We start from the raw sequence: 25947 nt of genomic DNA on the forward strand, positions 1-25947 counted from the left end.
TCAAAAGGCTTTTTAGATAGAACACATCAGAGCAGGAAGAGATGGATGGAACTACAGGATTCTTCTAGTACTCCTTGGCAAAGCTCATCCATTATTTGCAGCAAAGGCTGATTAGAAGTGACCAGTGGTTTAAGTCAAAGGCACGAATAAGACTCCTTAGGGAGGCTGAAGCTTTTCTTTCTAGAGACTCTCAACTCAGTGGAGTTCCTGATTCTCTTAGCTTTGTGGGTTGTTGGCACATACATCTCCCCTACTCACTGGGCTCTAGTGAGGATAGCGCTTTAATGCATGGGAAGCACATTCCCTGGCCATTAACTTATTCACCTGATTGTCACCCAGATCCCATAAGATGGTTACTGTTTTTGCTCCTTATACCTCTATTTCACTCAATACCAGGCACCGTTATTTAATACAGTGCCTGAGCTGTAGATAGTAACCAAAGTGGACATTCACTAACTATTTGTGAAATGAAGAATCTTTATCTCGTTAATATGGAGTTAAAACAGTGAGAGCTTCATGGAACGCTGATGCCTGCGGGTAGGGAGTGCCCAGCGAGCATTTCTCCCCCTCCGCATACTTTATCCGGGACTGTCAAGGGATGGAGGAACCCTTCTCCCTTCCTTGAAGAAAATGACTACCAGTGGTGGCAGCCGCAAGAGAGCAAAGGCAACAAACGTGTTTGGCTCCTGCCTTCTCCCTGGTTTCTTGTTAAGCAACAGAGGGACCAAAAGCTTTCCAAAAGACAGGAACAAGAGCCTGGACATTACACTCAAGTACATAACCAGGAATGGAGATCTTAGCAAAGTGTGTGCTTGTCTGCCTATCAGAGATAAATGCTTGCATGTGAAAAAGAGCCTTGGGGGTGTGCTGAGTCCAACCATCACCAAGGCCGCAACCCCTCTGACCATACCAGGCTCCACGAACTGGCCATCCCCTGATGCGCAGCGCCACGCCCAGCATGTTACCTGCCTCTGCTCTCTTCGTCCTGGCAGTGAGTCTAGGGCACAGGTCTTACAAAAATCATTTCACAAAAGAGGGAACTGTGAGTCCGGTGCCCAGGTCCACCCCGGATGGGGAGCAGTGGTCCAGGCAGCATGACAAACTTTGAAGCAATGGAGGCTGGGCTAGAGGATCAGCTCTACAGCTTCTCATGGCGCCACCTACTCTGAAGATACTGACCTCACAGGGGTGCTGTAGAACTTGAAGGGGGGGGGTATTAGCACATGCTCACGAATACTGAGCTTTGTTATGAAACATCGGGAGGCATTAATAGGGAAAAGCTTGGGAGGAAGAGGTAGTCCAAGACAGAGAAGAGCTGAGAAAGAACGGGGGAAGAAGAAGAAGACTATGGTTCTGAGCACAACGAGGCAGAGGCAGGAGACGAGGCCCGCAAGCTAAACAGAGCCCAGGTCACGAAGGGCTCCAAGGTCATTTTAAGGAATCAGCATTTTATACCAAGGGGGACTGGCTAGTGAAAAACTGTAAGCAAACAAGTGAGAACTGTCTTTTAGAAAAACCACTGTTGAGAGTCATAGACATTATCTATCCATCTATGTATTCATCCATCTATTTGTCCATCTGTCTGTCCAACCATCCATCCATCCATCTATCCATCCATCCATCCAAAAAATAATTATTGACTGCCTGGTCTGTGTCCAATGTTAGGCAAGTCCCTGGGGCAACAGGTTTCTACACACATGGTCTCTGGCCCCATGGAGCTTCTAGTCTACTGAAACCAGGGGAGAAATGGCTGTACTGATGCAGATAATCACACGTGTGACTTAGACAAGGGAATGTCAGAGGGGATGAGGACTATCCAAATTGACTAAGGAGGAAAAGAGAACAAGGATGGTGTGGTTGTGAGGCAGGGAGAAGGGCAACGGAAAAGGGGAACGGAGGGGTAGGGAAGACATGGAAGGGGGGGTTGGGAAGGGAAGCAAAGAGGGAGGGAGGGGAAAAGTAAGAAAGAAGTGGGAAGGAGGAAAGGCGCAAAGGTACTGTTACCTCATTGTTAATACATATCCTTCTGTATATATGGCAACTAAATGAAAAGTTACGTGTTTATATAAGCTGTCCACTGGAAGTGAGGCCATCTACGTGTGTGAAATGTATTTAGACATACTTACACTGATTCAAATTTACGTTTATGAAAATCCATACAGACATCCCTCACATATCTTTGTGTACAGACATTGCAGCTGTTGACACAAATGTAGTTGTAAAAACTTGGTGCCAAGTTTCTTCCAGATGAATACTTCAGCACACCTGAAATATTCTGGGCACCAAAAGGGGGAAAGGCCTCACGCAAATAATAAAAATGAAAATAGCTAGTGCCACGTGTTCCTCTCTCATGGAAAACCCAGCCCTCGCAATGCTTTATGTATGTTTGTGCATGTGATCTCTCTTTTTTTTTAAATTTGACTGTTTTTCTTTAAAGATTTTATTTATTTATTTGAAAGACAGAGATCACAAGTCGGCAGAGGCAGGCAGAGAGACAGGAAGGGAAGCAGGTTCCCCACGGAGCAGAGAGCCCAATGCGGGACTCGATCCCAGGACTCTGGGATCATGACCTGAGCCGAAGGCAGAGGCTTTAACCCACTGAGCCACCCAGGCGCCCCTGTGCATGTGATCTTAATTGAGATCTGAGTTGATGAGTTCTGGCTATCCACCTCCTAGGTAACGAGTGTCCGTGGTATCAAACACCTCAGGAAATACTCATCTGTGAAATAAGAGTTTTTGCTCAAGAGATAGGAAAACAGGGTCTGTTTTGCATCCAACCACTTTCTGTGGCCAAAAGCAAGAATTTCTGTGGCTGTATTTACCTGAAGTTTATGGAATGTGCTTAATGGAGTTAATAGTGGGTGTGCGGCAAGTATTTGTTAAATGAGAAAAAAAAAACCCAACCTTCTATCTTATTAATATGGAGTTAAAGAATTCACAGCTCCACAGAATATTAGAGCTACAGAGGATATTTATTCTGTACACGAGATGTTATCTTCAGAGAAGCTAAGTGACTCATTCAAGGGCACGGAGCACGTTGATGGCAGGGCTCGAACCAAGGTCCGGTCCTCTTCAACCCCACCCCCCATCCCATACTCTCTCCCCAACCCAAAAGATATGTCTGGCATCGCTCATGGATTTGGGAGTTTTATGTTAGTTTGGGAAGTCCAAAAACTTAAACACGCAAAGATAAATAGGATGAAAATGAGTTGAGAAATAAATTGCAGAGTTTGGCTCATGGAAAAGTTTATTTCTTCAAGGATATTAAAAGGGTCTGAGCCAAAAGGATCACAGAGCCTGTAATAGGATGCTCTAAAAAAAGAACAGTGTCTTTTCCTGGCCTGCATTGCACTAAATTTACATATCCTGAAGGAAAACCCATGGCTGCTGGGTTTCCTTGCATGCCTGAGTCAGCTCAGGGAGCCGGGGGGCTCAGCACTTCCCGATGAACTCGACTCTGCATCTCATGCTTTAAGAGGGTCAGGAGCAAACCAAGAACTGACTTAGCCAGTTGACAGCTGGGTTGGATGGAGGTGTGGGGAGACGTCTGAAAATTATTTCATTCATGCAGCGAGTAGAACAAACCAGGATGGTTTTAGCCAGAGAAGTCTTGGCGGAAAGTCTTGCTGATCCTACCTCCCAAGTATCTCTCGATTCCATTGACTTCGCTCCCTCTCTCACTGCCATGGGCCACACCAGGGCCTCCACCATCCCTTTCCTGGATTCCTGCAACAGCCACCCAGCGGCTCCCTTTCCTCCAGCACAGCCGTCCCGAGGCTCTTCACCACACATCAGCCCGTGCAGTCTTCATAACACACCCATTGTGCCATGTGTGTGTCACGTGTGCCCAGACCCCCACCGAGGCATGTGGTGGCTCCTTGCTGCCCTCTGCATAAACCCATCCTCATGCAGTCATTAGGGAACACCCAGTCCAACCTCCCCCTACTCCACACCTCGCGTTTCATGCTCCAAACCCTCTTAAGCTCTCAGCATTACTGAACAGCTTTCATTTATGTGGGTTACGTCTACTGGTAGTTATCATGGTACAAATGAACACTGAGAAACTTCAAACACGAGAACACATAAGCATGTGCTCCATTAGCCATCAGAGCAGTAATAACATCACATTCCACGCAGCCACTGGAAAGCAACACTGCTCTCCCGGGAGAGAAGGAGAGTGACAATGGTAAGCAATTACCATAGCATTATTATGAAAATAATTTTCGGGTTTGAGGATACCCTAAAAAGTCTCCAGGAACTCCATAAGCCCTGAGATCACACTGGAACACACACACACACACACACACACACACACAACACAAAACACTGCTCTAAACATACCAAACTTCTTTCATGTTCTCAAATGTGCCTTAATCACTGGGGCAGTGATAAATTCTCAAGTCTGGACGAGGTCGGCTTCTTCCTGATTCCCCTGGCACTCTGTGTTTCAGTTATCATGGGCATCACTGCACCCGATGGTAGATGGTAACCACCCTTTTGCTCATCTGACTCCCCTGTTAGATGCTCAGCTCTGTCTTGGCCATACACCGAGCATAGTGTCTGGCACACAGCTCCTACGGTGGCCGCAGATGGGCCTGGGTCACCCTGCACGGACACAGTTTGTCTGCTGGCAGGGACATGCCCTTTCTTCTGTGAGAACCCAACGTGGGTTCCTCTGGGATGGATAAGTCATGACTGTAGATGTCGGAAAGAACTTTCTAACAAATGGAGTTAGAACGGAAGGCCCAGGAATGTACGCGCGGGTGCTAGGAGAGCCTGGGTGAGGGAGGGTACCAGGGGGATTCCTGCACTGGGTGGGAACTGGGGCTAGATGAGCCAGGCCCCCCTTCCAAGTCTGACAGCCTGTGATCCTGGGGGGGATGACCTGAGGGCTTCTCCCAGACATCCCTCTCGCTTTACATTCCAGATGGATTTGTTTAGAGTTCCTGAGTTCAGCTCTCTCATTTTTATTTTAAGCTACTTTAGAAGATAACAAAGTACAGTGCTGTCATTTTTCTCCTTCACTCTCCTCTGATCCCTCTCCCTTGCTTTATTCTCTGGCTTTTTCTTCTCAACCTTCTTTCTAAAAATATAAAAGAAAATGGGGGGAGTTCTTGCTGAACCTCAGGGAAGAATCCGATTCAGCTCTCTCTGATGGGCTGGTCCCCACCCAGGAACTGTGGACGAGAGCTGCCCTGCACAGGGGCAAGAGAGACCAATGGGTGGAGCACATCTCTGGGGGCAAGGGAGGGCACAGAACACAGGGTCTCTGCTGGCCGGGCTTTGGGCACTAGGACTGAGCCCTAAAGAAGGATAGGGATCGTGGAAGGAAACTGAGAAGGCAACTTTCCACAAGATTCTCTAGGTTCTATGTGGCTACTGTCAGGGCCAAGTGCCAGTGGAACAAAGCATTGGGCGGGATGCACTCTCTTAAATTCTACAGAAAACCCAGTGGGTCTGGCAGCAAACGGGGCCATAAGAAAGCACAGAGACTGATGGCCCCTTGGAGGGTATGGGAGACCCCCGGGGCAGAGGAGGGTTCCCTCATGGGGAGAGCCCACCAGGAGTAGCAATGGTGAGGTGCTTCCCTCCAGTGTCTTGCTGATAGATGGATCTCAACAAGGAGGGTACGTGGCAAAAAAACTTCGAGAGGGACCGTTGTGCCGTGTGTGTGGGTGTCCTGGATATTCTCCACAACAAATGAAGAGGACAAAGATTACTGAAACCTCGACGCCTCCCCAAGTACCTGTGATTTTCTGTAAGGGGATTTTCTGTCCATCAACAGGCCGCCAGGGTCCGGAGGCACACATAAACACACACACACACCATATCTTTATCGGGCGTGTGGCTTCAAGCACTCATTCAGTATCTCAGCATCTTTGTTTCCTCGTATGTAAAGTGGGATGACATACTTATGACAGTGCAGGAGTTCAGAGGACATGTGCTGAATTGATGCATGGATACTGGCCTTGATCTTGGGCTGAGGGCAGAAACTCCCAGTTGTATGATGAATAAACTCTGGGGCTCTCACCTACACCACGGTGACTGCAGTTAACAATCACATACCTGAAAATCGCCCAGAGAGTGGATTGTACGTGAGCTCACAGATAATCAAAAAGTATGAGATGACGGTTGTGTTAATTAACCTTATTGTGCTATAATCACTTGCCATGACACCTGTATTAAATCAGCGCTTTGTACACCTTAAACCTATATAATGTTATATGTTAATTAGGTCTCAGTAAAGCTTAAGGAAAAAGAAAAAATAAAATAAACTGGCCTTGCAAGGCTAATGTAAGATCAAATGAGACAGTATATAGAGAAGACAGTTACCATCCTAAGGCTCCGGCCACATTAAAGGAGCTGCTCTTTGCACCCTCAACTTGTAAATGAACTTCCAGGCTAGCTTACCTTCTGCTTCTCGAGGACTCCAGTGTCCTGATGGGCCACAGGGCATCGGGGAGGAGGCGTTGATGGCATACTGCACCAGGATTCTCCCTTCTAGGCAAAGGTCACATGCTGATCCCAATTCTCTAGGAGGCCAAGGAAAGAAGGGAGATGCACCGACTTAGGAACAGTTGAATGAGCTCCTGATCTGGCTTGGTCAAAGGCACCAGGGCAGAAGACACAACAATTCCATGCTACCCCTATCCTCCTTATCCTTGCTGAAGTTTCCAGATTATGACCATAAGTGAAATCCCACCCCACGGCCCAGAAAAAGATCTTATTTGGGCTTATGAGGCTTCTGTCCTACTGGTAGACACATCTTTAATTTCAAGCAGTACAGAATCAACAGTCCAAAGGCTTACACACCCATATTAATCTTAGTTTCATCAGACATCCAAAGCCCTACCGAGGATTTGATGTGTGGTTGTGAAAAAAATCTTTATTTCCATTTGACCTCAAATTGTATCCTTTGAGCAGTGTTTATCAGGTACCTCCCATGTGCCAGGCACCATCCTGTGTCCTAGGTATTAAATAAAAAGAAGGCACGATTCAGTTCCTTCATCTGAAAATGAGCTGGCTGAACCCCCAGATGACACCTATAGAACCTTCCAGGCCTGACATTCTGGGGATGGATGAATCACCTCTGACTTAACAGTCAAAAGCAGCTTCCTTACCATGGCATCTAATTCATTTTAGCAGCTTTCCAAAGGGCAAGCCAATCCCTTGAAAGGCAGAGCCCCAGAAGTGGAATATTACGGTGGCCTCCTCTATTCTCAAGTGTCTTATGTATCTGGATTCAATCTCCCTTTAGCCACAACGGCCTCTGGGATCTTGCTTGTTCTCTAGACTTGGCATCTGTTTAGGAGGCAGCCGCCAGGAGGGGAGAGGGATCAGCCCATTATTTCTCAAAATGCAATGGTCCTGCCAATACCTCTTTCATCATTCCTAGAAGGATCACTATCCTTTAGCTACCTGAAAGATGCAGTGGGGGAGCTTGACAGCCTTCCCTTCAAAGGGAAGCTCTGTAGCCCTTGGGTTCACATGGTAAGAAGGACTATGCTGGCGAACCCCAGTCTGCTGGTGTTCCCCATTCCTCTTCCACACAGCTGCCAGGAAGCTCATCCCCAAACCTATAACTGAACAGATCACTCTCCTGATTATCTACTTATATGGTGGCCAATGTATGTAGAGGGATGGATGGATGGATAGATGAGTGGATGGGTGGTTGGTTAAGGGATAGATAGATGGATGAATACCAGTCACTCAGACATGTTGCTACGACTCTTAACTAACCTAGTCTAGATTCTCAAACTGTGGATTTTCATCCTGCTTTATCACTGTTAATGTGAAATCACACACAGGTAGAAATTCTGCAAGCACACTGATATCCAGTGAAAGGAGAATGATGAAATAGCCCAAGATTAATATGTTCAATGAAATGGTAAGCAGTCGTTGCAAAAATATTCCATGAAATCTCATGAAAAATGCATAAGCTACAACGTTCAGTGAAAAAAATCCTATTCAAAACTGACTTTACAGCAGCTTCTCAATGCTGTTCAAATAACTTCGACATCACAAAATATCAACATGAATTTCTGGGTGGTGGAATGAATATAGGATGATTACCCTTCCCTTTTTATTCCTTCTGGTTTTCTGAACTTTCTATATATTTTGAATATCTATGGATTACTCTTGGACTAGCAATAGTAAGAATGACAGAAATACACTTGAAGGCGGGGAATGAGGAGTGCAGAGAGAGACTTCCTCACTCTGGAGGGCAGAGTTCCATTACAATGACCACAACCCATGCATGACAGCTCAGGGTCACATGACTGGCTCTATGATGACAATGAGATTATAAAAGTTCTGGGATGGAGTCAGGAACCACATGGACCTTAATGGCCACCGAGACTTTCTTTCTATTTCTTTAGACACTTTGTTTTAGAGGATGGATGGTCCTATAGTCCCCTATACATCAGTTCTTCACACATCCTGGGTTTCTAATAGATACTTTGATGAGTGACTAAACCGTCATCCACCTGACAGTAAACATGCCTTGTTTGCACAGAGCTCCACAAAGAACTTTCCCTCATATTCAGCCACTGATTCACATATTCATTCACTGTTTCATCTGTTCATTTTGCGAGTAGTCATTGAACCGCCTCTAGTTGCCAGGACTGTACAAGTTCCAGACTTCAGCTATCCAAGGGGAAGGAAATCAGGTATGCCACCTACACCCCATAGAGCTTGCGGCCAGATGGATAGTGCATAAACAAATAAGTAAACAGATATAAAATGATGGGTTCATTAAGTTCCAGAAAGAAAGTAAATGGATGATGTAATCAAGAATACTGGTGGGGGAGGTGCATTGGGCTAATTAAAATGGAAACAGTCATGAAAGACCTTAGTGAGGGGAAGCCATCTATGGTGAGAGCTGAAGGATGACATGAAGAGTGGATATAAAGCATTCCAGGGGTAATCTCAGGTATGTAAAGGGCCTGCACAGGAAAAGGCTTGGTCCATAGGGATCCCAGAGGAAGTCTGAGTGACAGGAGTCATGAATGAAGGAAGGAGTGTTAAAAGAGGCAGCTGGACATGTAGGCAAGGACCAGATCATGGGAGGTCCAGTAGACCACCCGCAGATTGTACATAAGAGGTGGGAAGCCACTGGAGTCACTCTAAGTCAGGGAGTGACATGATCTAATTTACATTTTAAAAAGACTGGTCTTCATGCTGAATGAAACACGGATTCAGAAAAGAAGGACAAAAGTAAAGCCAAAGTAAATGCAATGGTGTGATTCTGGGCAGTGGGTGATGTTCCCACTTCACAGATTCAGAAATAGAAGATCATGAGTACAAAGTAATCATGCCGAGATCATAGCTCATAAAGTCATAGGCTTTACCAAAATCAGGCAGTATACTACACATCCAGGGAGCATATGTTTTCTTAGGTTTGGCATTTATTTGATTTTTACTTTTGCCTGTATCTACACAGACACACAATCACACACACACACACACACACACCCACACACACACACACATTGAAACCACAGTAGTACAAGATGCTAATGCTGGACAAGATCATCTTTCTTACGTACTTTCCATCAGAATCAAAGCCTAAAGTCTGTGCTAATAATATAGCACCCAGCAGCCACATGTGGGTCTTTGAATTTCAATTAATGAAAATTAAATAATTTAGAAATTCAATTTCACACTTTTCACATTTCAAATGTTCCGTAGCCAGTTGGCTAATGGCTACCATATTGGACAGCAGAAATACAGAACATTTCCATTACTGCAGAAGTCCTACTGAACAGTGTTTCTTCAGATTACCGTGTGCGATGAGTTAACTTCTCTCCCATGCATCTAGCATGGTACTCGTCATGCACCATTCTTGGGAAAACCAAGAAAATGGTTACTCAAGTCATTTTCTGGGTTCTGAGATTTGGAATAGGGAGAAAGGCCAGATGGCCTTCGGTTTACAGATCAGAAAACTGAGGCTGAAGAGGAGGAGGAGGAAACAAATGAGGTTGCAAAGACTCAGACCCAGGTCTTTTGGGTCTGAGTCCAGAATTCTTTCTAATATACCACCGCCAATTGTTCAGATAACTGAAACCATTCAGTCAACACATGTTTGCAAGACAGATAAAAATAAAGGAGTTAGAAAAGCCAGGGGTGGCCTTGAATTATTTATTCAGTTGCCCATGTGTGAGGACACAGGCTGTGGGAGGATCTGAATATGTTTTCTTAAGGAAAACCCTTGTATTCTCTTAGACCACAGATGTGAGGAACAGCAGGAGGACGTAAGGATGGCCAGGGGCGAGAGGTTGGCATTGATGGATGTAGTGGAAAACACCAGAGATTTTGCAGGGAAAGAGAATTTTCAAGTAGCTAAACAGCTCAGGGAAACTTTGTACAAGAAGGGAGCTAGTATTTCTTGAACATAGAGTGCGTGTGCAAGCATATCACGGATGTCACATTTCTTGAATTCCCCACAAATTCCACGTGAAGTGGGCACAATTATGGAAGAAGATTCGGAAGGTCAGAGAGAACCAGGGAGGTGAGATTGCTTGTGCAAGGTCCGGAAGACCAGGGGTGGTGGAGTGAGGACAGAGTGCAGACAACTTGCCAGCAAACCTGTGCCCTTTGTACCAAGCCAGTCTGTAGGAGTACAAAGTCTGAGGGTATGGGGACTGATCGCTCCATTTCTTTACGGCAATTTATTGAACTTGTGGATCGACTTCCTTTAGCCATAGACTATCGTCTACGTAGCTGTTAACCCTAATTAGACATGTTTCTAAAATGTCAGTTTTAATTTAACATATGATAACTCCGTTATGAAATCTCAGACCGAACAGAATAGCTATTGTATGAGCCTCAAGTACCAACTGACTATAGGTTATTAAAAACATATTGATTGAAGCGGAGGGTACTATGTAATAGAGACATATCTCATTACACAACAATTAACCCTCCAATAGGTTTCCAACAATCAGATGGTATTTATTTAATGGACAATAACTGCTTTATGAAATACAAATTAAATACATACACGGGAAGCTTCATTTACAAAACTTCCATTTTTAAGTGGAACTGAGGCCAAGGCTTGACCAAAAGTCTGATACTTCTCATCGCCACAGAAAAAATAAATAAATCTACAGGCTGCTGGAAAGTCTGTTCTGAAGTGTCACATGACGTTTCCCAAACCCAGCTCTGAGCTCCCAGTGAGGGAGGCTGGGGCAGGGGAAGGCGGGGCGGGGGTGTGTGGTGGTTTATAGAAGGCCGGGGAGTGCATTTCCTTCCACCGTGAACACATTCACCCAGCTACCAAATAAAGGTTCTAGATTCAGGGACTGTTGGTAGTGGAGAAAATTGGAGCCTAAATTTAATGTGGTACCATGATCTAATATGTATTCATACATACACATACACAAATGAGAGCTCCTTACCACCTTTCTTGTTTCTTTTGAGGGGAGGGGTAATACCTCCTTCATAACTTAAGTTTTGGAAAGACTTAATGAAAGCACTTGGGGGCCCGAGACAAGACATTGCAAAATGTGAGTCAGAGCTGGGCTCCCAGCACCATCTGTGGGGCTCTTGGTCAAATTTCTTAGTGTCTTCCACTCTAATTCATGCCTCACCTGGCAAACGAGGAAGATGATTGCCCTATTTTTTTAAAAAAGGTTTTATTTATTTATTTGAGCGAGAGAGAAGGCACATATGCAAACGAAGGGAGCAGAAGAGGAGGGAGAGGGAGAGAATTCCAAGCAGACTCCACGCTGATTGCAGAGCCCAATGTGGGGCTCAATCTTGCAACCCTGAGATCATGACCTGAGCTGAATGAAACCAGGAGTCAGATGTCCAGCCGACTGAGCCACCCAGATGTTCCTTGATGATTTCCCTTTCATAGTTATCTCTGTTCTCCATATAAAGCCTTAATACAGAATATGGCTTAGAGGAAGGACTTGATAAATGGCAACAACCACAACCACAGAGAATGATTAGTTAATCATTAGCTGGTTATTCCTTTCACCATCACCAATGGTATATCAACAGTGTTGGACAAAATGCCAAGAAGGGTTGGGATGGGGGGGTAATACACTAATAAGCCCTAAATTATAGGCAAGTGTAGATGTCATCATCTTAATCTGTTTTCCTGACTCTTCAGAATCTGTTTCCCTTAAAGCTTTAGCTCCTCAGGGGGTGTCAATGCTGAAAGGCACCATGAGAGACCAACGGATTCATGTCCCCGTCTTCAGGCCACTGAGGCATTATTAGACCCACTTTCCTGCCAGAGAGGACCAGTTAAGGAGTGAAATGACTTGCCCAAGGTAATACAGTTAGTACGTGAAAGACCAGGGAGCAGAACTACCATGCCTCAGTTTATCATCCCTGATCTTCTAAAAATCCTATCCTCCATTCTACAACAAAGTACTAGGCACAAAGATTCTAATGATATGTATTTATATATTCAAGTGTATTCAAGTACGTGTATTTGCATACGACGTATGAATATGTACATATACACATATGCACCTTCATATATAATATAGATTATACATCTATCACAATTGTGCATTGACCAGAGGCAATTTCAGTTCACGAGCTCATGGAGATGAGGCCAGTACCTCTCTCCCAGAAGACAGAGGCAGTAAGTTTCCAGGTGTTTCATAATAAAATAAAGCTAAATATCCATTCATTGAAAGCATGCATCTTTACTTACTAATTCCAATGAGCACTCCTTCATTTATCCCCTGACTCCCAAATCTGCCCTGTGTCTATACAGACTAGTCATGGCTAGGTGTTAGGGGGACGAAGAAAACAGCTTCCCTTTGGAATTTCCCCTCTTCTCGGCAGGAGAGAGAGGGATCGACACTGCCCAGGCCACACTCACCTTTCAAAGAAGTGGCCATCGATGGGCGGAAACCACTCCAGTGTCACGGAGTCACTCGTGTGGCCCACGATCTGGGGGGCCAGGGCGACGGGCGCCGGCTTCCTGGAGGGCTGCCAGCTCTGGTAGACCAGGTCCAGGTAACAGTGCATTCTGGCGACTTGATTGGGCGTGAAGGAGTCTGTGCAGTCGTCATCTGCAAGTGGGCAGAGGGAGAGATAAGAACCCACTGCTGCATGACGTCTCCCAGGGGCCAGCCAGCCAGCACCCCAGCCCTTGCCAATGCAAAGCTGGCCTCTTCCAGTGCTCAAGAGCTAATGGTCTGTGAAGAAGTGAGTGCAGTCATCACTTCTGGAGACAGGTAAGAGGGAACAGGAGGAAGGGGAGGGTGGATGGGACGGAGCAGCCCAGAGGTCACAGTTAAGGACAAGGGCCAGACAAATGCCTTTCCACAGGCACCCCGATCCCTGGTGAGTAAGCCATGCATTCCCTTATTCTGTCCCTCCCTCAACAGTCACCCCAAATCTCCCATTCATTCATTCCTTTACATTCATTCATTCATTCATTCCTTTGTTCAGTCACTCCCTCACTCCTTCACATTCACTCATCTGCTCATTCATTCCACTGTCCACGGAGGCAGTGATACTATCTCCTGAGCATTTATCCCATATTCTTTGCTCTGGGCCAAAGGCCACAGGAAGATTAAAATTTAAAAAGGGTCCTGCCCTTGAGGAGCGACCGGTCTAGTTAGAGAGTGAAGGCAAGTCTCTTATAGGAGCCAAGGTTACCAGAAGACAGTGAAAGTCTGTGATGCTGACCACTGATGACCAAGACACAGCACCGTGGGCAAAGAGAGGGACCCAGGGAGGCTCCTGAAGAAGGAGGTACTTGAGGTCAACCAGACCGCGTGGCTAAGATGGGGAGAGGAAGGTCAGGCACTGTAGGAGAGGGAGCTGCAGTCCCACAGGGATGTGGTGTCCTTCGCAGGGAGCACAGCTAGAGAGGCAGGAGGCCCAGGAACAATCCAGGCTCGGTGTCCATGCTGGGAACAAGGACGGTACTGTCACTTGGTTACTCACTGAGTGATCAGTATCAGCCAGGTGTGGTGCTCTGTGCTTTGGACCTATTTAACATTCCCACTGTTTGGGGAGGAAATACGACCGTTTGCTCCATTTTGCAGAGAAGGGAATGAAGACTGAGAGAGGCCAAGCAACTTTTCTGTGATCACAATGCCAGGGATACACGTGAGGTCTGAAAGGCACGAAGACTGGACTCCAAGAGCATATTTCTAATCAACGTGAGAACTTCCTTCTGTGCCTAAGTGAGACCATGCATGGAAAAAGGATCCTGCAGGTACTTTATAAATAGAATGTGAGCCCAAGTCTGAGTGGGCTGGAATACAATCTCTTAAATGTCTTTAGATCGAATGACCTTCAACCCTACTCTCTTTTCTACCATGTGGACTGAAGACCGTCTGAGACTCGCCTCCCAAGGAAGGAGGCTGCCTCCCGTCTACCCCTCCAACCGCTTCATTCGGCTGCCCTGGAGGCAGAACAAGGCACTGTTTTGGATAGGTTTCCAAAAATATCACTTCCCAGAGGTGTCTGCCCGGTTGGGGTTTCCGCAGCTGGGCCCCAGACGGAGGAGCACGGGGCTCACCAGATCTGAAAATAAACCCGCCCCTGGGACTCCTGCAGCATAAACTCCCTTCGCCTTATCAAACAAACAGAAAATAAGTTTGAGCAGGTGCTGGGTAGCTGGATGGGACCTTGAGAATCCAGCCTGGGGAAGGGACAGGAGTGAAAGAAGGTTATACACAGACGCTCCTTCTGATCCCCTTAGTAATTTTTGTAGGCCGGTCCCTTGTCCAGCACCCGGGCACATCTTTCATAGGTCTGGACAAAGCGGAAGAGCCCAATTCCCTTAACAAGTCCTCTTAGTCACATATATCTCTCTCAAGTCCACATGCAGTCATCTAACTCCTTGGATAATAAACTTTCTACAGCTCTCCGCTGCCTGGAGAATAGAGTCCAAACGTCTAGCCTGAGAAGGGCCAACCCATCGGGTAAATTCTTCTTTGTTCCTAGGAACTTTGCATTCTTTTTTTTTTTTTCCCCAATTTATTTATTTTCAGAAAAACAATATTCATTATTTTTTCACCACACCCAGTGCTCCATGCAAGCTGTGCCCTCTATAATACCCACCACCTGGTACCCCAACCTCGCACCCCTCCGCCACTTCAAACCCCTCAGACTGTTTTTCAGAGTCCATAGTCTCTCATGGTTCATCTCCCCTTCCAATTTACCCAAATTCCCTACTCCTCTCTAACGCCCCTTGTCCTCCATGCTATTGGTTATGCTCCACAAATGAGTGAAACCATATGATAATTTGCATTCTTAGTGCAAAAATCACCCCTGGGAAAGCCATTGAATAGGCCCGAGGCAGGGGAAGAGACAATGGCTAATAAGTATGGCTAAAGAGTTAGACCAACATGTGAGGGCTGCAGACTGGGCAAGTGAATTCATGCCCTCAGGGCCTCTGTCTTCCCACTGTAGCTGGAGATGATGAGGACACTGAGAATGTTCCCCTCAGAACTCAGCTGAAGTTTAAGGGCAGTAGTGCACAAGGAACCGTAATGCTCAGTCAAGACTCACTGCCTCAGGACCGGGACAGTGCCTGCGTGTGTGAGTGTGTGTGTGTGTGTGTGTGTGTGTGTGTGTGTGAGAGAGAGAGAGAGAGAGAGAGAGAGACAGAACCAGAAGAAGGAAAAAAAATAACCAGAATGTAAAATATTCATTCTCTTTGATCTAGCAATAGCACACTCAGGAATTCAATAGATAGATATTCATGAACAAATATGGGGGAAATAGAGGTATGAGGATATTTTTTGGAGTATCATTTATAATGGTAAAAATATCAGAAATAGGGGCACTTGGGTGGCTCAGTGGGTTAAGCCGCTGCCTTCGGCTCAGGTCATGATCCCAGGGTCCTGGGATCGAGCCCCGCATCGGGCTCTCTGCTGAGTGGGGTGTCTGCTTCCTCCCTCTCTCTCTGTCTGCCTCTCTGCCTGCTTGTGATCTTTGCCTGTCAAATAAATAAATAAAATCTTTAAAAAAAAAATATCAGAAATAACACATCCTTCTATTAGGAGGGGAATGGCCATGTACGTTAAGGCACAGCACCGAAGAGAATACTAATCAGTCATTTCCAAAAGAAGGAAGTAACTCAAACTCACGTCCCGCAGGTACAATTGGGAACATTTAATCAACCCCACTCCATGGAGCTGCTGTGGAGACTCGGTGAGCTGGAGCACACAGAGTATTTATCAAGACGAATGGAGGAGGAAATCAGCATTTTCCCCCCTCATTCACTCTGGTTTGTTTGTTTCTTTCTTTTCCCCAAGAAGTGCATTTCTCCTTTAGCGACTTAAAAATTAGCCATTTCTACATTTGTCAATAAAAAGGAGTATGAAAAACAGATAGGTGACAAAACTTGGTAAGGGAACAGAAATGTATCTAAACTTGAGCACAGAAGTCCGTGAACGTCTGTCCCATGGTGCGTCTCTTAAAGACTCAGCAGCTCTCAGAGTCCTGGGGGGAGGGGCAAAAGGGTTTCCATTTATCGCAAATGCTCTGTCTCAATTAGCTCATGTCTAGAGTCAGCCCCTCTTGGCTTCCTGCCTCCACATGTTTCCTCTCCTGACATCTGAGCTCCAGGACCAACCAGCCCTTCTTGTTCTTCGGTTCTCATCCTAGCCCTCAGCAGGGAGGACTTTGGGGATCTCATCACTGGGGAAACCTGCACCAGCCCCATGCTTTGGGGACCCTGCCCTGAGTTTGCTAACTGAACTTGGTTCTCTAGAACACGTTCCCCTCTGGAGCATGGTGACCACAGAGCACAGAGGGTCAGGCCAGGGGGTCAGGCCAGGGCCAGCACTGCCGTGTACTGTGGAACCGGGAGCACGATGCTGTCTCCCCGGCCAGCCTCGTTTTCACCCACGGAAACACAGGGAACAATGATGTAACCACCTCCTAAAGCTAATAAGGGCATTTAACAAGCAAACCCGTTTCTAGTGTAGGGATGGCGGAGCCGCCCTTTGTAAGAGCTCCTGTCTTTTTGGTTTTTATTAAATAATGATAGTGATACTAATAGTAATAGCAATAAATGATTATTCACTGTAAAACATGCGGAATATGTCCAAAAATGTTACAGAGAAATAAATATCCCCCTAAACTCATTCCCTAGAGATAATACAATGAGTATTTAGCATATAGATCTATGTGTATATATGTATTTTGCATGTGAATATTTATAATTCTCATTATCAGAAATACATTTACACCATATATATACATACATTTATATATATACATATACACACACGTATATATGCCAGGTCTTACACCGTACAAGGCTCTGTGACCATTTTCACATTAAAGAGTTAACAAATACTCCTAGGAATTATCACTTACGGAGCAGTAGTTATGGTACCAAGGACAGTTCTAAGTCCTTTATCTGCGTGAGTACACCTGCTATCACACAAGGTCAGTGGGAAGACTCTCCACGGGATGCAGGAAACCAGGGAGGCCTGGAGAGTCATCTCGCCTACCGTCAAAGGCTAATGCATGGAGGATTCGCATTCAGTGCCGCACTCCCAAACACTTCATGCTCTGTGCCCCTGTGCCCCTCAGCTTCTGTTTATTCCTCTCTTTCATCTTCTGCATTATCGTTAGTGGCCACACAACATTCTATCCTATGGGTGCCTTGTGATTTATTTCAACAATCCATGCTCATTGGACTTGCAAGCAGTTTCTAATTTTTCACACATATAAGTGTTTTTTCTTCATCCCTGGCAGAGAGTAAATACCTCCTTGATATTTCAACAATGAACATTGCTAAGAACACCCTTAGGACTGAGTCCTGAAACAAGTGCACGGATTTCCTTTCCTCGGATACATTCCTAAGAGCTGGGCTTGCACGGTCGAAGCAGCTGTGTATTTGGAAAGACCCCGATGTGCAGAACAACGGTAACCAGACACTTGCTCCTGCGGTCCGGACAAGGCCTGGTTTTCGTACTCTTGAGGAAGCCCTGACTGGAGGGTGGCCTATCATCTTCAGGAAGGAGAGTCTGGGCTTCTGCTTTTCATCTGCCCGGGGCTTATCCAGTGGCTCAAGGTGACCCTATGCACGTGGGGTTGAACGCCGTCACCAGTCCAGTGTTTGCTGGAGCTGAGCACTGGGGACCCTCCCCACCTGCCTTAGCATCAGAGAGAGAGGGAGAGAGCCAGATTGTTCACCGATCAATAGCATAGGCTCTGCAGTGAAAAAGGCTTACCTTTTTCTTGTGTGACCCTAGACAAATGGCCTAAGCTACATGAAACCACACTTTCTGCATCTGTAAAATGGGTTCAGTAAGAACAGTTCTTACCTCAGAGAGTCACTTTGAGGATTCTACAAGAGAAGCCTATGAAGTGTTCCCTGCAGTGTGTGCTGTATCCCAGGCAATTGATAAGAACTGTAGACTGTGCTGACCGCTATGGCAGCTGCCAGCCAAGTGGGGTTATTTCAGTTTGAACTAATTAAAGTTACTAATGACGAACAATTCAACTCCCCAGTCTTACTAGCCATACTCGAAGCACTCACAGGCCACACCAGACCAGTGGTGATCACACTGGGCACCACGGACACGGGACATGCCCATCTTTGCAGAAAGTTCTACTGGATGGTACTGCTCTAGACTCTTCACTCCGTGCGTGGCCAGGCCCGAGAAAGAAGCACCCAGGAAGGAAGGACGGAAGGAACTCTGAGCAGCTGACCCAGCAGGGTCTCTACCCTCTGGCCTTGACAGCACAGCCCCTGTGCATAGCTCTTCCCGGTCCTGAGAACCCCATCCTCTTCTGCATTTTGAATTTCATCCAGCTGCTTTTGTCACCTCATCTATCAGAGATCCTAAGGAAAACAAACATTTCAAAGCTCGTGGTCGCCTTGAATATGCTTTTGCGGGTGTAAGTTTGTTATCGTAGCTCAGTGAATTAGTTCTGCTGTTAATGGGTCACTGAGCTGAGGGGTTCCTTTAAAAAAACAACAGTAAATCAATCACCCTTTAGATCTGTACAAAGGGAACAAAAAAAAAAAGATTTAGTTTATGGGGGTCTGGTAGCCAGTGGCAGCTCCGAGGCTCCTAAGTGTCAGGCAACCTTCCAAATGCATGTTATTGTTTATTTTCCATGTGCATTGAGCTGGCCAAGGAAAGGTGCTACAGAAATGGAACGTAAGCAGGGCTGTGTGAGGTGACAAGGCACCGGATGTGGGATGTCGGCTTGGCTGGAAATGAGAATCCAGTGGGAAATCTGCTTTTGAGGAAATACCCAGCACTGTGGTCTTTTTAAAAGACCTAAACCTGACGACCCCTTTCTGGTGCCAAGGTTGGGCTGTTGACCCTTTCGAAGACCTCAGGTTTGAACAGTAGGAACCTTAAACTGTAGAGGCCCCCAGAGGTCATCAGCCTACGTGGGAAAGCAGGAAGACCTACTGGGGATTATCAGATTCACTCGGTTTCAGCAGTAAAATCCTCTTTTCAAAAGTGATCTGAGATGGCTAAAATGAACAAGTCAGGAAATGACAGATGCTGGCGAGGATGCGGAGAAAGGGGAACCCCTACACTGTTGGTGGGAAGGCAAGCTGGTGCAGCCACTCTGGAAAACAGCATGGAGGTTCCTCAAAAAGTTGAGAATAGAGCTACCCTATGACCCAGCAATTGCACTACTGGGTATTTACCCTAAAGATACAAATGTAGTGATCTGAAGGGGCACGTGCACCTGAATGTTTATAGCGGCGATGTCCACAATAGCCAAACTATGGAGAGAACCTAGATGTCCATCAACAGATGAATGGATAAAGAAGACGTGTTTTATACACACACACACACACACACACACACACACACACACACACACACAATGGAATACTATGCAGCCATCAAAAGAAAAGAAATCTTGCCATTTGCAATGACATGGATGGAACTAGGGGGTATTATGCTGAGTGAAATAAGTCAATCAGAGAAAGACAATTATTATATCATCTCTCTGATGTAAGGAATTTGAGAGGCAGGGAGGGGGGTCGTGGGGGGTGGAAATGAAACAAGATGGGATCGGGAGGGAGACAAACCATAAGAGACTCTTATCTCACGAAACAACTTGAGGGTTATTGGAGGGTAGGGGGGTCGGCATAGGATGGCTGGGTGATGGACTTTGGGGAGGGTATGTGCTATGGTGACTGCTGTGAAATGTGTAAGCCTGACGATTCACAGACCTGTACCCCTGAAACAAATAATATATGTTAATTAAAAAACTATGGTCTGAGGCCAAAGTCAAAGAAGAAATGGAAAACTGTGGGAAGAGGGCTTTCCGAGTTCAAGCAGAGATGGAGACGTAGAGCCCCACACAGGAGTAGAAGAAAAAAAGTGCTTGGAGTCAGATGTGTGATCTGGGGCAAATGACTTTAATGAGTCACAGTACTGCCATCTGTAAAATGGGGACACTTTCTACCCTACAGATCTGTTGTGAGTTGAATGAGATAGTGTGTATTAATGTCCTTTAGGAACCATAAACTTTAATACAAGGAGAAATACTACTATTGATAAGAATCACCTTTTTATATCTTTATGAGAATTTATTTTCTTCCCTTCTGCCTCCATCCCTTCCCTTCTTCTCAACAAACACTTACTAAGCTCTGTGCTAGGAGCTAGGCACTAGGAATATAGTGATTCCTTAGAGACGGTCTCTGCTTTCACAGAACTCGCTTACTTTTATAGGGGCAAGAGACTCCTACAGAGAATATTATAATAGAATTCGATGTTGGGCTAACATGTGCAGTTTGTGGATTGGGTCCTACACTGGGGTTCTTGGTCTAAAAGGCCAGTGGTGAGGGCTGAGACTGCCTTAGAAAAGGATGCCTTGTTTTAACTTTCCGAATATGCTCTAAGGCTAGAAGTGGACTTGATATATTCTAAAAGAAGTACACGACATCCTTGAACCCAAAGCATGAGTCCTTAAAGTTATTACTGATGGTATAAAAAAGGGCTTTGACAGGATATATGCAGTTAGGAAAAGAATGCACCCCTCTCACATAATTTCATATTTGCAAAACCAAAAGCATTCTATTTTTTATAATAAAAGAGTAAAGGAGAGTATAATAGCTTTATATATAAGAAAAAGGTGTGTTAGAGAGGAGAAGGAAATTTGGGTAAATTGGAAGGGGAGGTGAACCATGAGAGACTATGGACTCTGAAAAACAGTCTGAGGGGTTTGAAGTGGCGGGGGGGTGGGAGGTTGGGGTACCAGGTGGTGGGTATTATAGAGGGCACGGCTTGCATGGAGCACTGGGTGTGGTGAAAAAATAATGAATACTGTTTTTCTGAAAATAAATAAATTGGAAAAAAAAGACCTAAAAAAAATAAAAAAATAAACAAAAGAAAAAAAGAAAAGATAAAGAAAAAGTTGCAGTAACCACCAGCTTAGAAAAATACAACTACAAAATTAGAGGAAACTTCTCTAAGATCCCTCGGATTCAAAGATTCCATTTTCTTGAGTGAAGGGAGACCCAGAGACAGGGTTTAACTGACCCAAGGGCACTGGGTAACCCAGTGGTAGATCTAGAACTTCTATGTAGGTCTCCTGACCTTGGGCCCCAGCCAGCCCCTTCAAGTGTGTCTTTCCGAGGAGACTCAGATACAAAGCTCCCGTGAAGCCCTGATATCTTACACAAGCACTGTCACATCCTGATTCTGATTATCAGGGATGAGGGACAATTGGGATGAAGAAGTCTTAGAAAAAGAAAGCAGCCTTCCCAAGGCTCCTCTGAGCCAGGACCGGAGCCCGTGTGGGACACCCAGCCGTGTTCACCCTGCCAGGCGGGGGAACCCTACCTGCGTAGCTCATGAAGTTGTTGTAAGGGGTGTTGAAGAAGCTATGGAAGCCACAGGTGTCATTCCCTGGTCCCGGATCACCGCAGAACTTGTGTTTTGGGGCTGGATTGGTATCGCTGCAGAGGTCTCCTGTCTCAAAGGAGGGTTCCGTCTCCATGCAGGGATCACTACAAGACTGGATCTCTGAGATGCCTCGAAAGATGTGGTAGAGGCCCAGGCTGTGCCCGATCTCATGGATCATGGTGTGGGTGTGCCCAGGAATGCCGTAGAAAGACGGATTCAAGACAATGCCACCTGCAGGGGAAAACCAGAGCCGTAAGCAAGTGGGGACACTCTGCTTCCTGCTGCAGAAATCCCCCAATCACAGGCAAATGGGGTGCTGCCCCAGGTAACCACAGGCTTCTCCACCCTGGGGCTCCACTGCTCTGAGAACTGTTAGGACTTGTGATACGCAGCGCTGACTGGGTAGGAAGGAGTCTCAAGAGTCATTCTGGGCAATCCCTTCCTTTTTCAGATGAAAACCCTACTGTCTGAAGAACCAAGGCAACCTGACTGAGCTGATCTCAAACTACATTACAAACAGGCATGATTTCTGGGCTGGGGGACATTTTTGCTGCCACCTTGTCCTTCAATAGTAAGGCACACCCTGGTTTACAAACACTCCACACTGTCTAGTCCAACCAAAGCCCCTGTGATCAGATACCTTGGTGCCAGTCCTCACTCTGACCTCCCTAACACTAGGACACTGAGCGAGCTGACTGCCATCCCTGAATCCCACTTCTTCATCTAGCTCTCATGGAGGCCATCATCCTGTTGAGCTTCTCATGATGACGGTGTCATCACATCCAACGTCTTGTGGGTGCTTAGCATGTGTCCTCGGGCCCCGTGCTTGGTGCTTCCTGTGTATAATCACACTTCCTCAACTCACAACCCAAGAGCAGGGACAGGTAAAGTGACAGGCTCATGACTGGGAGTTCGGAAAGTGTCAAGCTGGGATTTGAACCCAAGGTTCTTAGTTTCCGGAGCCAGGCCTCTTAATGACTTCTACTACGAGTGCCAATCACAGGGCCTGAAAGTGGCATCTCATTACAAGTGTGTTGAATCTTTGCTGAACGTTAACCCAACGAAAGCCATTTTCTGAGGTCCACCTGAGCACACGTAAGCAGCCTTGCCTAGCTTCACAGTTAGCAGGTGACTTATTCATGACTCCCAGTGGGTCCGAGGGTATCTAACTGCTCAGGAGTCGAAGAGGTCCTGAGAATAAGCAGCATGACCATCACCTGGAAAAGATTAAAACTGCACTCCCGGGCCCTACTGCAGACCTACAGAATCAGCATCTGAGCTCTAACAAGGGTCCCAGATGGCTCTTCTGTACATTCTAAGTTGCAGAAGCCATGGTCTGCTCCACAGGTCTTCAGTGACTGTGTATGGCTTAGCCTAGGGAGATGGATGGAACAGATTTCCGCAGAATCACTGGATGGCATTTTTCATGTTCATTTGAGGCACTGGAGAAACGATATAGGCTGGTGGGGAGACATTTATGCTTAAAAATCCAAATGTGTTTAAGAGGAGGTTACCATTCAGGTCCGAACACTCTGCAAGTTGTGATTTTAAGTGCGGAGCAGGGTCTTCTAAAGAATGGTGATAAGGCAGGGCCTTGTTGATTTGAACTGGCGGGCGTGGGGGGGAGTTTTATCTTGGGTTGAACTGCAGGGAGGTGAGCTTGCTCAGTCATGAGGCTCACGGAGTCTATTAATTCTGAACTGCTCAGAGCCTTCTAGCACAGAGATAAAGATGTATGAGAGAGGGTGTGGGTGTGTGTGTGCGCACACACGCGTGTGTGAGAAGGGGCAGGCAGAGAGGCAGGGAGGAAGAGAAATTGAGACAGGAAATCTCTCTCAATTATTTTCTGTCAGTCATAATATGAAACATAATCCCCTTCCCACCCAAGGCTTTTTCTAGAGATCATGGCATCGCGGCAGGAAAAGACGGTAAAAATATATGTATGATTCTAATAAGTTAGGTTTGATTGGGGTTAGTGTGGAGAAATTGCTTCTGGCCAACATGTCTCGGGATGGGGAGATGGCAGGCTGGGGGCTGGGGGCCCGGGACAGTGAGCCTGACATCAGATGCAACCCTCACTCAGCTTGACCCCGGCTGTGTGATCTTGGAAAAGTGACTCTGCGTCTCTGGTGAGCTCTAAAATAAACAGCTACGACAATGCCAGTGATTCTGTTTCTCCAGGAGGCTTCAACATGGAGGTGCCGGGCAGGGGGATGGGAAGGTGCGGGACCCCCACAGGTATTTCCAGGGATAATGACGGGATTGTAGACTTAATGTCCGGGCCAGCTTGGTTCGTTTTACCTCATCCCCTCCCGACTCACCCCTCTGCACGGAGCCACAGCACAGAGCCCGAGTCTTGTTTCACTGCTTCTCTTAAAAGGTGAAATAGCTGGAGCCTGACATCATTCTGAAACACTATAACATGCTGCGGATTTATGGCCTTCTGTATTCCTGGCCCTGAGCCAGCCTCGGAAATTCACGGAATCATCAGGAGTATTTTTCTCTAACGTTAGACTCCTTCTAAGAGTCTCATCAAGAGCCTTTCTGTTGCTTTTCCAACAGGACAGCATTTCAGTGCTGAGAACTGTCTTTGGAGACCATCTAGTCTAACCTGTTCATTTAAAATCTGAGCAAACAGGGGGAAGGAGACTTGCCTAAGGCCATATGGCCAAGCAGAATCACAGCTGAGAACAAACATGGGTATCGCTCTGGGCCAGCAGGACTCCCGTACGTCATACCAGGCACGCGACGGAAACAAATCGTCTACGTTCAAGTGTGTCTAAGTTGCATGCTCTTTTCTGCCCAACCTCTGTCTGTCTGTCTATGCGTCCATCAACTATCCCAGGGTTTCTCTACCTCAGTATGACTGACATTTTGGACTGGATAATTCTTGCTAGACCCGTAGACTGAGCAGCATCGCCGTCCTCTACCCACTAGATGCCAGTAGCATTCCCCCATTTGTAACAGCCAGAACCATCTCCGGACATGGCCAGATGTCTCCTAGGGGATAAAATTCCCCCAGTTGGGAACTACTAAAGATTCCTCTTTCTCTCCAGCTCTGTTTACACCACAACCACACACCTGCACATGTCCACTCATGCGTGCACACACGCACGCACCATATTTTGGTCTCCTTCTCTTAAAACCAAGTGGAAAAGGAGAGCAGTCTAGCGGGAACGAACTCTAGAGTTTGAGGTCTCCGTCCTGTGAAGCTGCAGAGTCCTTTCCAAAATACCACCATTTGAAACGGTGACTGGACCTGGGCTGTACCACGGGGGGAGCAGGGGGCCTCAGGAAACACTGAGAACTGTCTCTCTCCTGAGCCCAAACCTCCTCAGATGAAGATGCTCTACGAGCAAGGCATTGCTCTCCACTGGTATAAATACAGAGAACATTCTGTCAAAGGAAAAAAGGTTGAATATGTTGTAGTGCCCTCACTCAATGGAATATTGTGTGGAAATTAAAAACATCACGTATAGAGAGATGGAAATAACTCAGAAGGATGCTTTTTTTCTTGTGATATTAAGTGAAAGAGTTGGATGGGAAGTGATTAGGAAGACTGTTACCAGTCTTCCTAACGTAGGTAGCATAATATGAAGTAAAAACAAAAACAAAAACAAAAAAACCCAAAACAAACAAACAAAAAAACCCCCAACAAAATGTAAAATTTTTATCTATGCTGTGATTACAAATATGCACAAGTTAGAGAAACACACATGCATATACAGACATGTGCTGGAAGAGAGCACGGAAAAATGAAAATTAAAGAGCTACGCTGTTTACTTCAGGGCCTGGTTCAGAAACCATTGTCTTTTCTGACTCTTGGTGATGGGTTCCTATAAACATATGTCTGGTTTATGGATATGAATACTTTGGATGTAAGAAGAGTTCCTGGTGGTGTTGGTGGACCACGGAGGAACAAGGAGTTCTCAGCAAGCTCACTCCCTCTCTCTGTCTCTTTGGTATCCCTCAAGCCAAGCTCCGACGGGCTGTGTCAGCTCCCTGTGGTTGAAAGGCTGGGAAGACATCAGCATGCACTAAGAGGCAAGGGGTAAAAGAAGAAAGCTATCAAGGGACACAGCTGGAGACTTGAACTCCAAATGGGGCTCAGCCGCGG

General features: G+C 46.2%; 1 protein-coding gene across 1 annotated transcript in view; it reads right to left on the minus strand.

The window, feature by feature from the left end:
• PAPPA (pappalysin 1) overlaps positions 1-25947 on the minus strand; it is a 235416-nt gene that overhangs the window by 155326 nt on the left and 54143 nt on the right. The window contains exons 4-6 of the mRNA XM_044265042.1: positions 21768-22061; positions 12845-13037; positions 6412-6533 (exon numbers count right to left, since the gene is read on the minus strand). Of these exons, the coding sequence (XP_044120977.1) occupies positions 6412-6533; positions 12845-13037; positions 21768-22061 (609 nt within the window). The remainder of the gene's footprint in view (positions 1-6411; positions 6534-12844; positions 13038-21767; positions 22062-25947) is intronic.

This window comes from Neovison vison, chromosome 9 (genome assembly GCF_020171115.1).
Source record: "Neovison vison isolate M4711 chromosome 9, ASM_NN_V1, whole genome shotgun sequence".
NCBI classification, from domain to species: Eukaryota; Metazoa; Chordata; class Mammalia; order Carnivora; family Mustelidae; genus Neogale; species Neogale vison.